Source organism: Acomys russatus, chromosome 17 (assembly GCF_903995435.1).
Source record: "Acomys russatus chromosome 17, mAcoRus1.1, whole genome shotgun sequence".
Classification (NCBI taxonomy): Eukaryota; Metazoa; Chordata; class Mammalia; order Rodentia; family Muridae; genus Acomys; species Acomys russatus.
In genome coordinates, this window is record NC_067153.1 from 30,701,186 (window position 1) to 30,715,272 (window position 14,087).

The 14,087-nt window shown below is 36.8% G+C and overlaps 1 protein-coding gene across 1 annotated transcript; it reads right to left on the reverse strand.

The window, feature by feature from the left end:
- Positions 1-13,460: 13,460 nt before the first annotated feature.
- Positions 13,461-13,783, reverse strand: LOC127201855 (small nuclear ribonucleoprotein G). Its single transcript, XM_051160549.1, has one exon. The coding sequence runs from the start codon at positions 13,700-13,702 to the stop codon at positions 13,472-13,474; it is 231 nt and encodes a 76-aa protein (XP_051016506.1). The 5' UTR covers positions 13,703-13,783; the 3' UTR covers positions 13,461-13,471.
- Between the last annotated feature and the right edge of the window lie 304 nt (positions 13,784-14,087).

The following is a 14,087-nucleotide window of genomic DNA, read 5'->3' on the forward strand; positions in this document are numbered from 1 at the left end:
GTGTTTCTCTGCCATTCGATATTCCTTGTTGAGAATTCTCTATTTAGTTGTATACCCATTTTTATATTGAATTATTTGAACCTAGAGCTCATTGGCATAGGAGACAACTTCCCAAACAGAATGTCAACAGCTCAGGCTTGAAGATAAACAATTAATAAATGGGATCTCATGAAACTTAAAAGCTTCTGTAAGGCAAAGGACTCTATCAAGAGAACAAAATAACAGCCTACAGACTGGGAAAAGATCTCTACCAACTCTCCATCTGAGAAAGAACTAATATACAAAATATATAAAGGACTTAAGAAATTAAACATTGATCATATAGGTTTTAAGATGGCCTTGATAACACTAGTGAATAAATTGTTGCTAGACCCTTTTTGCACACCCAAACCATTGATTTCAGTGTTTATTCTCCACTAAATCTATCTTCCTTTTGTCCTTTACTTTCTCTTTTTTTCTTTCTTCATTTTTCTACTCTTCCACTAATATTTTCTTCTTTTAGTTTTTTCTTTAATCATTGTATGTTAAATATTTATCATAGACTAAGAAGATTGCCAGGCCCTAAAGATAAAATAATAAACAAAACCAGAGTTTAGAGTGTGTATAGGAGAAGATAGTAACATAAAATCAATCCCATAAATCAATGGGTTGTTGGCTTCACCAAGGTGAAGGACTGATTCCTTGAGGAAATGACCTTAGTGGAATAAGAGAGATTAAAAGGATGCAGAGGAGGAAAAGCCCATCCAGGTGACCAACACACTTTTGAGGTGGGGAAAGGGGTCTGTCATGGTAGACAAACAGCATTCAGAGGGGTTCTCATGACAGATATGTGAGGACTGGCTGACCGTGGCTGGGATGAAGACCTACACTTCTAACCACAGACAAATAGGAGTCACTGAAATACATGAAACCGGGATATCAGTGGCATGGCTGAAATGGCTTTTGCACATGTATCTAAAAGCACAGTACATCCGCATTGATACCTACATTTTGTATTTGTTGCAATTTACATCTTCAGCATATTATTCTGTGAGAAAAGAGCACCCTGCTGTTTGCATTCTTCTTGTCATGGTGTTGATAGAAGGAAGGCCCCGAGGAGGAACTGTACTTTGTTTCAGTAGGTTTGTTTTGTTACCCACGTTTTCTTTCTTTTCTTTTTTTTTTTTTATGAGATATTGCACCCTGTGAAATCACATCATAGCTGCAAAGCAAAGCCTACAGATAAAATAATTTGACATTTCCCTGAGCATAAGTCCCTCGTGTTGCCTACTCTCAGTCTGAAAACGGCTTCCAGTTCCTCCTGAGCCCTCATTTATAAGTTACTTCTGTTTCAGTTACATACAAGGCATTTCCAGGAGTTTCTGCCTCATTAAACTCATGTATCTTTAAGATGTATCATCAAAATGTAAACTTTGAAAGGAGAGATCACTAGATTTAGTAATAGAAAAAAATGAAACAAAGTTAGAGTTTCGGCAACAGACCATCTACCTGAGGCCACATGGAATCTTTCCTTTGGCACCCATTCCTGCTCCTAAGATTTTTTTTTCTGAATAATTCAAGTTTACCCATTTGCACCCTTTCTGAACCATCTAAGATGGCAACAACACAGTTTGTTTCTTTATGTAGGAGTTTCTGGTCAAGCTGGTTATACTCCCTCCTGCCTGTCTGTTGCCTAAGCCATGGCAATGTAATATTTTTTAAACAGCAACTGTGGAGTTCTCAGTCTTAGGTGGAATGTTTATATCGCATCCTGCAAGACCAAAAGAGCATCCCAAAGAGAAGATAGGAAGCGTCTAAGAACTGGAGAATCAGGAGGACCACTACCTCACACTACCATCGCATATGACATGGCAGCTGCATCCACAAACACACAGCAGCCGCTCTGGTTCCCTGCACAGAGCCTACACAAGACTGAGCCCTTCAATACTCCATCCTGGTTGAGCCATAGTACCCACGAGCTCCTGACTTTCCTAAGGAGCCACTGGCAACCCATGTAGACTGGGGAAGGCTGTCATTTTCTGCAGTGGTGTAGGTGCTGGTGAGTTCCAAGGTTATCCACACTTTGGTAGATAACACCTATCCAAAATGATACAATCAACCTCAGTTAAACCTAGTGGATCTAACCCAAAAAATATGACTGCAGGTGACATACTAGTTGGAAAGAAGAGCCTCGGAGGAGTGGGAGGAAGGTAGAAGGGGGTGATAGTGATGAACATAATAATTAAACACACACACACACACACACACATATATATGTATATATATAAAACACCCATTCTAAATCATCAGAGTATCTTTTTATTGTCGTTAGTTTTTCTTGGACATGTTCTCTCTCCCCCCCGCCCACACGCACATTGCATTTTGGTTATTATCACTCATATCCTTATCTCATTCCCATCCCTGTTCTCCATTATAAGTTCCTTTTATATATGTGCATATTAGAAAGAAATATATATGGAACTATATATTAATAAAATTAAAAAGTCAAAGAATAAAATTTGAGCATTTCTGAATTATTCATAAAATTTAAGGGAAACACTGAATGCATCCTGGTGAAGTTTTTATAAAGTTCTCCACCCAAGCCTGCTTTGCATGTCCTTTAACGCTACCTCCTTTCTCTCCTCCCAGAGAGCAGACTTGCTCTGAGGGCACCATCTTACTGAGGACGGTTTCTGGACCACTAATGGTAACAGTCCTTTCAGACCTTCTGTCTACCAGGAATACTGAATTCAGGAAAACATCTCTACATCTTTCAGAAGCCTGACTGGATGTAATTTTAGGGTCTCAAAGTAGGGTAGCTGGTTCAGAGAAATTGCCCTATCACAAAAGTATATAATGCAAGAATTCTTTCGATATTTGTGTCATGAACAAATCTTTGAAACTCCCAGATGATAAATGGACACCATATCACAGTATATAAGGCTCAACCTTTTTTGGAGGGGTTTAAAGCAATTTTTAATATTTGCTTTTTCACTGACCATCATTTTGTTATTCTGCCATACAATACATCCCAACTGCAGCCTCCTCCCTCCCTACTTCTCAGCTCCCCCCACCTCTTTTCTTCCCCATATCCACTGTTCTTCTGTTTCCCTTTCAGGGGTTGTGATCAATCATACTGAATTTGAAGGGTCATAAGAAATATTCTCATTGTCACACATATGGACCTGGCTAAACTCAAGGGTCACAAAAAAGAACAAAAATCCAAGAATGTGGGCAAGACACTTGTAGAGTGGTGAATAGGAGTGGGAGGGCAATAGAGGAAAGGGAGTAATCAGAGGGTGAGTTGGAAAAAAGCAAATTTAACACAAGTAAAAAAGATAGTCTCATGATTTAGAATGTGCACATACATGTAAAAACACACATGCAATTTATCAAATGATGACTAAGTGACAAGAACACAGTCTTGGCATCGACCTCTTGATAGGAAAGTACTCCTCACACATGAGGTAATGTTCTGTCATAGGTACAGAATGAAGAGGTTTGCAAACAGTTTAGAAAGTCATATATCCTCCACAAAGACTAGAATGACTTGGAAATAAGCGCATAAAGAAAAGACAGACCACAGGAATAAAAAGTGGGTAATAAGGGAATGTCAGGCAAAGACTAAAAGAACAATAAAACATGAAAAGGGAAACATATAGAAAGTACAATTTTTGGACAGAACATTCTCCACAGTTGAGTGGAGAGTGGGATATGACTTTCACACGAACTCTGGTGCCCCATATTTGACCATGTCCCCTGGATGGGGAGACCTGGTGGCACTCAGAGGAAGGACAGCTGGTAGCCAAGAAGAGACTTGATACCCTATGAGCATATACAGGGGGAGGAAACCCCCTCTGGAACAGTCATAGGGGAGGGTAATAAGGGGAAAATGGGAGGGGGAAGAATGGGAGAATACAAGGGATAGGATAACCATTGAGATGTAACAAGAATAAATTAATAAAAAATTAAAAAAAAAAAGAAAGTACAATTTTTAAAGCATCCAAAATGGTGAGGGCATTGGACTATAGAAGACTATACCATGCCTGAAAGATGATGATGAGCATCAATGAACCTCTTTATGGAGATGGCTTCAAATATGGCAAACAAGCCACTGGGCAAAAATGACCTCATTTCGACCACTGACAGAATTCTGCCTAAAACTTGGCAAGCTTGGATGCAGGCAGAGTCAACGACCAAACTCTGCCAAGAGGGAAAGCATGTCTTCAATAGTTCCTGCCTCACAAATATGTTGCTCAGATATACTGGGCCAGAAGGCTGAAGATGACGCTCCAATGTTTTAGGGAGTTTTGGGTGACTCTCCAGGCAGCATTTGTCTCTGCTTTCTTTCTTTCTTTCTTTCTTTCTTTCTTTCTTTTTTTAATTTGGAAGCTGCTAACCTGCACTTCCTGTTTACTCAGGTAATTAACTTTACTCCTTCATAAGTCTCTGATGGGGTTGAAGACCAAATAGTTTAGTTTCACAATTAAGCTGAGTTGTTTAGGGATTAAGATGTTTTTGGGTCTAGATAGATGTTTTAAGTTGATAGTGTTGAGATAGGATAGATATTGAGTTACATTCAGAATTTTAGACTCACCAAGATAGGAAAATGTTTTCTTCAAGATTGCCAAATACAAACAGCCAAAAAAAAAAAAAAAAAAAAAAAAAACTATGAAAGTAACATGAATATAATTCCTAATTGTTCTGTAGTTCTTTTGCTGTTTGTAGTTTATTTTATATATGTGTAATAATATAAACGTATATGATAATGATAAAAAATAAGTAAATAATTTTAAAAAAGAGAAAAAAAAAAAAAAAAAAGAAAAGAAATGGACCCCCAGGGAATAACCTACTCTCATTTATGATGTGTCATTTCTAATCTACTTGTGAATACAAGTTTTTTAATCTTTTCAAGAATGAAACAAAACATGAATAAGTAACTAGAAATATCTTAAAGAGGAGAAACAACTTATGATGTCAGATTACAGTGGAAGAAAAGGGAAGTGAAGAAGTCCTAAGAGGCTATGGAAATACAGGGACGTGAGAAGAGGTATTGGGTGAACTTCTGCCAATGGTACAATAGATTTAGACTTTAAGTTCTTGTGTTATAAGGCAAAATAGTATCATCATATTTAAACAGTAAAGGATCAACATCTAAGTAATTTTAAATTATCAACTTTAACTTTCTTGCATTCAAATTACATTTATGCCACACAAGGTAAAATGACTGTTGCTATTTTATTTTAGTTTCCTAATAAGACACAAGGGAAGAAAGAGTGGAAGGAGAGAGTGACGGGGGAGAGAGAATTCTTATAATTATATGTATATAGTGCTTTAAAATCTGTTACAGAATTTTGCCTTAATTATTTCTCTTGGACCTCAAAAACACTCTTATAACTTAGATAAGGCACAAATATTGATCATTTTACAGACAATTCAATTGAAATAATGTAAGTTTCATCAAAGAAATGGATACTGTACCAAAATGTAAGCCTTCTGCCTCCTATCCAGTTTCATCTCTTTCTCTAAAATGGCAGAGCATAAGCTTTTTTTGTACTTGTCAGATTTCCATAGAATTACTTATGAAAGACTTTCCCCCTAGATGTATTGAGTATACTTAACATATATTGTGTTCATTTCGTGTAGTGATTTGATACAACATTGTGAAATGATCATCATGACAAAGCTAATTAACACTTCCATCATTTCACGTAATTCCTGTTTTTGTGAGATGAGCACTAGAGACACACTTTTAGCCAGCTTAAAATACACAACATATTATTCACTAGTTCATCACTACTGAGAGACATATTCATTACATAGCTAAAGATTTGAACTCTGACCAACACTATCCCTTACTGTGAGCCTCTAGTTCTAGGCAACCACTGTGCTGTACTCTATTTCTGTAGGTTAGCTACCTAGGATGATGCCACATATAAGGAAGAATCCGTTGTCTTTTGGTAACTTGGCTTATTTCACTTAGCACAATGCCCTCTAGGTTCATCTATGCCGCCCAACATCAATTCAACATAATGCTTACTTTCTCCCGTTGACATTTTCAATGTTATAAAACATTTATGCCTTTAGAAATGCTATTTTAAGTGGAATTATTTTCTTAAGTTTCTTTGGAGAAATTGTTCATCAAATCCCTAAAACCAACTATTTTCACATTTCAATTCTGTCAAAAAATTCTGTTCTTACAAACTGGATTATAGATGATCAATAATAAAAGAAAACTTTCCCAATTAACTAGATACCAGGATCTTCTAAAGTTATACTAGTAGTAATATTAGGGCTATAATATTGTGATCAAGGGTAATTTATTATAGGAATGTGAGATTTGCTTTTTAGGAACTGGCTAGAATAAAAACAAAATATATTTAATCAATAGATAGTAGAAAAAGAAAGAATACTCATTTACTATATTCTTAGCAAATTAGAATCGGAGGGATATTTTCCCACCAAAAAAGCCCACTTTTAAACTCTGTAGCTAATGCCATCCTCAATGGTGACGTGTTTAACACTCTTCACACAGTTTCTATTGCACTGGAGTTCCTATTCACTGCAGTGAATCTGGGGAGAGTAACATGAGACACAGAACAAAGAAAAGCCTGTTTTCATTTGCATGTTAAACAATTATTTAATTAGAAAATTGTAAGGAATATGCCAAATTTCTACAAGAATTATTGCCTGCTCTGCAAAAACATATATGATGTGAGATAAAGCTTAAAAAGCAATTATATTTTATACATTGGAAGAAAACAATTTAAAGATCAGAATTAAAATGATTCCATTATTTTATCAACAAAACAAACATAATGAAAACCTTTTTAACAAGTTTAACAAAATATCCTGAAATGAAAGAATCTCTGTAAAGAAGACATTTCGTGTGTCCTGAGACAAAGAAGACTCAAATAGAGATAGATACTACGTTCAACTATTAACAACCCACATATATGTACATAAATTATCTTTTTATTTTTTGAGATTCTAATATTATAACATCATTTCCTCCTTCCCTTTCCTCCATCCAAGCCCTTCCATTTACCCCTTCTTGCTCTTTTTCAAATCCATAGTCTTTTTTTTTCATTAATTGTTGTTATATACAGATATGACTACATTAATATTTAATATACTTATATATTTAAGGTTTCAGACTATTTTTAAATTAAACAGAATCCCAATTATAGTGATAGCAATTTTCAAGCTGATTCAGAGCTTTTATGCAAGTGAAAAGAATCGAGGATATTCTAATTACAACTGAAAAGAACCAAGGTTAAAGGCTTACACTGCATGTCATGCCACTATGGTCTAGGCACAGAAATCTACAATAAATCTGAGCAATACTATAGCCAGGGAATAGATCCTCGCTTACATAGTTATTTGATTTTTTAAAAGAAACTCGCCAAGGCAATCCAATAAGGGAGGAAAATACTTCCCAACAAGTAGTGCCAGGATAAGGAAATAGCTATACTCACACCATGCACAATACTCCTTCCTTCATGTCGTACAAAGAAAGTTAAACAAAGATTTATCTAGATCAAAATGTAAGCAGAGAGCCATAAAATGCATAGGAGTTTTATGTAGCACACAGGAGAATTACTTTCAGGCATCAGGGATTCACACAGCCTTCTTATTTGGACCGGGGAAGAAATAACCGCAATGGAAAATACCAATAAAACCTCAGCAAAACAGAAAATGTTTTGTCCAGTAAAAGAAACCTCTTAGCTGGCACACTCCTTATCTCAGCACTAGAGAAGTAGAGAAGTAAAGCAAGACCTCATTTCTAAATAAATAATATAAAAAAGGAAAATATTTCACTAGAGTTATGGCAGGTTAGCAAAAATAATAATAAAATTCTATTTAACAATTTGCTGGAATTCAAAGTATACACAGAGTTTATGCAACTTAAAAATAAAAGGACGTCTAACCTAGTGTAAAGTAGAAAAAAATTCAAAGTACATTGCATAAAATAATATATATGTACATAGTTATATGAAAATGTGTTCAACATCACTCATCATGAAATTCAAATTAAAATCATAATAAGGTGCCACTGCATGCTCATTAGAATGGCTAAAATTAAAGAGGCTGAAAACACCAAATGTTGGTGAGGATGTGAACAAATGGAGTTCTCATATGTTGCCCAAGGGGATTCCAAAAATTTGCATCCACTCTAGAAGACAGACTACTAGTTTTTTATAAAACTTAATTCATATATTTTTGCCTTTTGTTTGTTTTTTAACACAGTCTCACTGTAGGCCAAGTTGGCCTTGAACTCACAGTTATCCTCCTGGTTCACTACCCCAAGTGCTGGGATTATAGTATCTGTCCATTGCATTTTAACTTTATAGAGAAAGAACTCAGATTCCCAGCGTATACATATCTTATGCCCCCATCCTGATATGCATATGCCTGAAATATCATCATCACCACAATAAACCCGGTACTAAACAACACACCCACCACTTCCAAAAATTCCAGTGTGCTCTCTAGGAGTCTGGGGTTTGCTGAGAAGGGAGAAACATCACTTGAAAAGGTGTTCTTTTGACATATTGAAACTGTTTTGATAAGCACAGGCATCATGCAATGCAGTAAAGCTCTGAAACTTTCCCTACTCATCTGGAATCTAACACTTTCCTATTTAGGACAAAACAATTTCCCTTCCAGGTACGGTGGCACACTCCTGTTATCCTGGCTCTAAGGAGGCAGACACAAGAGGATTGGAACAAACTGAAGGTCCACCTTCTCTAAATAGCAAGCTCCAGGCCAGCTAGTCACCTAGCACCACATAGTGAGATGGTCTCAAACAGCCAACAAGAAAAACCAAAGCAAAACAGATAACTATAAAAGCAAATTTCCATTTATCTCTCTCTCCATCCCTTGTGCATCAGTTTTTGACAATTTTGGACACCCGGCATAGGTGGAATCCAGAACTGTAGTCTTCTTTTGGCTGCCTCTTTTCTCTTAGCACAATGTCTTGATTGTTTAGCCATGTTTTTGAAAATGTTGACACATTTTTGCATCTGCTGTGTAAAAAAAAAAGCCAGAGAGATTGCTGTGTTGTTATTCATCTTTCTGTGAAAATCAAAATATAGCTACCATGAAACTCAGAAATTCTACTTTACAAATTTACACTGCATGTAAAATCATATTAACAACAAACCTTGTGCATGACCATCAATAGCAGCTTTATTTGTATTAGCCAGAAATGGACACGGAATGCCTACCACCTGAAAACATAAATATATGTCAAGATCATTATTCCAAGTGAAAGAAATCTTACACTCATGATGTAAACTGTCTATGATGCCATTTGTATGAAATGCTAAAACCAAGAAAATCTAATCTATGGTAGAAGACCATCAGAGCAGGATTGCCTATGGTGATCAAATTGAAGAAATAGATTGGCGAGGAGCCTAAGGGAAACTTCCTCTGCTTTGGCAATGTTTTATGTACCCTAATAGAGGTCTGGAGAGTACAAGTATTTTCATTTATCACAATCTCATAACTATACACACAGAATTGATACATTTCATGGTGGGTGACTTTTACAAAATGAAACAAGTAAGAGAAAATACTGAAGGTTTGTTAATTGTGCCCATACAACTTGGAAGTCTGAGGTTTCTTTTAATTGGAAATTAAGAGAGATAAATAGAATGAGCATGTATTAAAATGTTGGTGGGAGGACCAAGGCCTTGTCTTCATTGCCTAGATTCTGTCACTGACATTTGCCACACGTGGTCTATCACATACTGCAGGCCTTTTAGTGCTTCACAGGAATGGCCTCCCCATGTTTTGAATTGCATAGTCCCTTGGATCAGGCTGCGACCTGCAGCTCATGGTTCCTCACCTGTATCTTATAGCAAACGCAATTGCTATGATTTGAGTGTTTCAGTTGCTCCACACTCAACGCCTAACGCATCAGTAGTACTAGGAGGTCGCCATGCAGATGAGGTTAAGTCACAGGATGCTGCTCTATAGGGGCCATGAGTGTCTTTATGAAAGGGCTCAAGGAAAAGAAGTCACTCTGTGTTCTCCAGCATCGTGGCCAGTGAGTGGGCAGAGAAGTTTGTCTTGGGAACAGAGAGTTAGTTGTATTCTCTAGACAGCGAGCCTGATGATGACTTGATTTGGGAATTATCAGCCCTCAGAACTGTGAGAAATACATTTGTACTATTTATAAATCACCCAGCCAACAAGAGTGGGCGGGCACACACACACACACACACACACACACACACACACACACACACACACACACACCATGCAACTGGAGCCTTCTCCATTTAGATTGTGATTTTTGAACCACACCTCTTGTCAGAATGACTTTGCCACAGAATTGCTCAAGAAGTCGACTATTTCAAGATATGGGATGAGGATGTAGTGGTGCTGGTCACGTAAGTCTTTTGGGTGAGTTTAGTCATGAGTATAACTACGGACTGAATGCCGTTTCCCTTAGTCTGTTTCCAGATTCAGTCTGCCATGGCTTCACATACAATCTGGGCTGCACTAGAGACAACTCAAGAAAATATCTTAGTTCACTTATTCTTTGGTTTTAGCGCTTATTTGCATAATCTATTCTCAACGTTTGCCAGTGAATTTTGTGAAATGGGGTCTGTTACTCCTACTAGGTGTTTATGTTGTTGTGGTCTAGATCACACCATTTTCTAAGTGTCGAGATCAGTTTCTCTGCTGTTTAATAGCTGACTAATAAATGCCTGTTAAATACATTGAGCAAAAAGATGCATTTAAAATGTTAGTTAGGGGACAGGCATGCAGGCCAGAGACACCTAAGGACCCAACCCGTGGAACGGATACCGGAAGGTTCACTTTTTTTTCCCTTTAACCGTTTTTCCTTCTTGTGTAAGCTAGTTGGGTTGTATAATAAAGTTTAATTGTTAAGAAACAGAAAAAAAATGTTAGTTAGAAGTGGTTGTTTCTATAATATATTTTCATAAAGATAAATCTTATAAACTATATAATATTTTAATTATCTTAAAATTACAAGTTTAGAAAAGCTCTCTAAATATCATATATTGGTATTATATATACCAACAATGCAAAAAAACCCTAAAAGTTAGCTCATAAACAATATCTAGTCTTGGTTATAGATGGCTTTTATTATATAATATATTCTCTGCAATAGAGCAAATTACTAGCCTGGAAAAATAGATGTCGTATAAAAATAAGTCATTTGTAAAAGCCAGAGATATAAATAACAATGCCTAACTTAACCAGGAATCAGATTTCCGATGATCTCAAAATGATCATAAATTCCTAAGTAAACAAAGTGGCCTGGGAATAAAGAGAACAAGAAGGAATAAATCTAATGTGCTTTATTCTAAGACCAAAATCTATAGCAACCGATTGACTTGACATGCTGAAAATTCAGCTCACTTACAGAAGTTGCTTTTATTTTAGAACATTTCAGACTATCTACAACACAATATTGGGGAAACAGCTGCATTGTTTATAGTAAGGATGAAAAGAATCTTAGTCTCAGGGTCAGTTTGGGAGCAGTTATCAGAAAAATAAAAGCTCTAGATAGAAATATCCCCAGGGATCATTGAATACAGTATAATAATTGAAGACACCAGGAAAGACGTTGGGTTATCAGTCATAGCTGAGGTTGGAGGCCAACAGTGGAGTGTTTCCATTTTTCTTCATCTTCCAGTTGCTGCTACGTCCCAGGCTTCCTGCATCCCTGAGCCAGAGTCTGTTGGAGCGAAGTTAGCAGGAAGAGTAGATGCAACCTCAAGTACTAGCCTAGTATTTTATGAAATAATATTTTGATTAATTCTTGGAGAATTTCGTACAATGTATTTTTTATCATTTTTACCTTCCTGCATTTATCCCAGACCCACCACAACTTTCCTGTTGTGAGGTCTTTGAAATTATTCTTTACTGTCTTCCTATCCTATGAATTGTCTCTTCATTCCATCTGTGGTTTTCTTCGCTTTACATTAGACTTGTGACTAAAGGAGATCCCATTTGCCAATTGATCTTATATTCTGTGCTACCTGAGTCCTATATACAAAGTCTTTACCTGTCGTGACAAATTGAAGTGCATCCCTACTTTTTCTTCCAGCATTTTCAGATTTTCAGGTCTTATGTTGAGGTCCTTAGTCCATTTGCAGGTGATTTTTGTTCAGGATGAGAAGTAATGATCTAGTGTCTTTCTTGCTTCTTTAAAGACATGTTTCCTGGTACCATTTGTTGAAAATGAAATTTTTTTCTCCAATGTACATTTTAATATATTTGTTAAAGATAATATAGCTATGGCCATATGTCATTGTATCTGGGTCCTCTCATGTGCTATGATGATTTATGTTTCTGTTTTTGTGCCAATACCATACAGTTTTGTTTACTGTGACTCTGTAGTATAATTTGCAATCAGATATGTGGATATCTCTTGCAGTGTTCATCTTGTCAGGTTACTTTGACTATCCATTGCTTTATGTCTCGGTATAAATTTTGAGATTACCCCCATGTAGGTGAGGAAAGCTCCTCATATTTTGATTCGTATTGAATTCAATCTATAGATTGCTTTTGGCAAGATGGCTATTTTCTCAAGATTAATTCTTTCAATCCACAACCAGTCTTCTGGTGCCTTCTTCAATTTTTTTTCTTCAGTCTCTTAAAATTTTCACTGTAGAGGTCTTTCATTTCCTAGGTTATGTTTATTTTCATGTATTTTAAGTATTTTGTGGTAGAAGTGTTGAATGAGATTGCTTCCCTGATAGCTTTATTAGTATATGTGCTATGTAGATGCGTTATTAGATGCATTGTAAAATCTAATATCTAGTATCTATATAGTAAAATTATATATTCTATGTTTATAGTAAAATTATGTCACATTTGGCTAGTGTAACCAGGAAAATAAAGTTTTTATTTTATTAAATTTGTGCATCAGAGGCCACATGTGAACCCCATGTATCATATTATATGATGCAGGACTAGGAGGCTAGGAGTGCTGTGCCCTTCCCTGAAGAAAGTTTAGAGGATGTAGTAACAATTTTGACTTCTCTGTATCTTCTATCTGCCCTACTTCCTCCATTATAGCTTTTGTCAAGTGGATTCTCAGCTTTCCAAATTTAGAAATCAGTCATCTCCTCTTATATACACTTTTCTCATTCAATCTTGCACACACTGATTTTTTTTCTTTTAACTTTATTGCTTTTTTTCCTCTTGTACTCTTAGATAGTATGTGACAAAAATGTTTGTTATAAAAACAAACTGATTTATGTAACAGTGCGTGAGGCAGTGAAAATGAACCTGGGAAATTAACAGATTCAATTCTGGCCTATATAGCATGTACACATGCCAGTATTCTGGATTGGGTCAATTTTATTGTGTAGGCATATTTTTTTTTGAGTATCACAAAAGTTTATTTAGCAAAAAGTTTCATACGAAAATGTACATGACCCAATTCTACGTCAGTCACACAGGCTCTTTGGGGAGGGATGTGGGCACCTCTGCTGAACATTGTTTAGACTCTTTCCAAGGCTTCTAACATAATGATGCTGTTTCCTCTGATGACCACCATGCCGATGTTGTTCTGCTGCCCGCTGGTTGCCATCTCCACACACTCATCAATCACAAGGTTCATGAAGGGGTCGAAGCCCCGCAGTATTCCTTGCACATGTCTGCCACCATTTAGCTTCAATGATAACTTCTTGTCCATAAATTTCTTCAATTCGGGAGGGTGGGCCTTGCTCATGGCGACTCCTCAGTGGGCTCCGCACGACAGCAAAAGGGATGAGCGGCTTCACAAACGCGCGCAGCAGGCTTGGCGCTGATGCTTGACATCACCGCCGTGTAGGCATATTTTTATTTTGGGTTTCTGAAATATCTTTCTCCCTACTACTTTCCAATACCCCAACACGAGGTAGGAGAGAAAGGTCAATGGGGAGAGGCAGCAGAATTTTCCTTAGCTACTTCCTGCTGTTTATGGTCGTCATGCCTTGGGGGTAAATCCAATCTCCATTTCAGAATATCTTTGTTGACCGCATCAACAACAACCAGGAGCAACACGGATAGGAGGCGGGAGGTAGGGGTGGGAGAAGCACCAACGTTCTTCTTTCCCTGAGTCCCTAGTTTCTCAG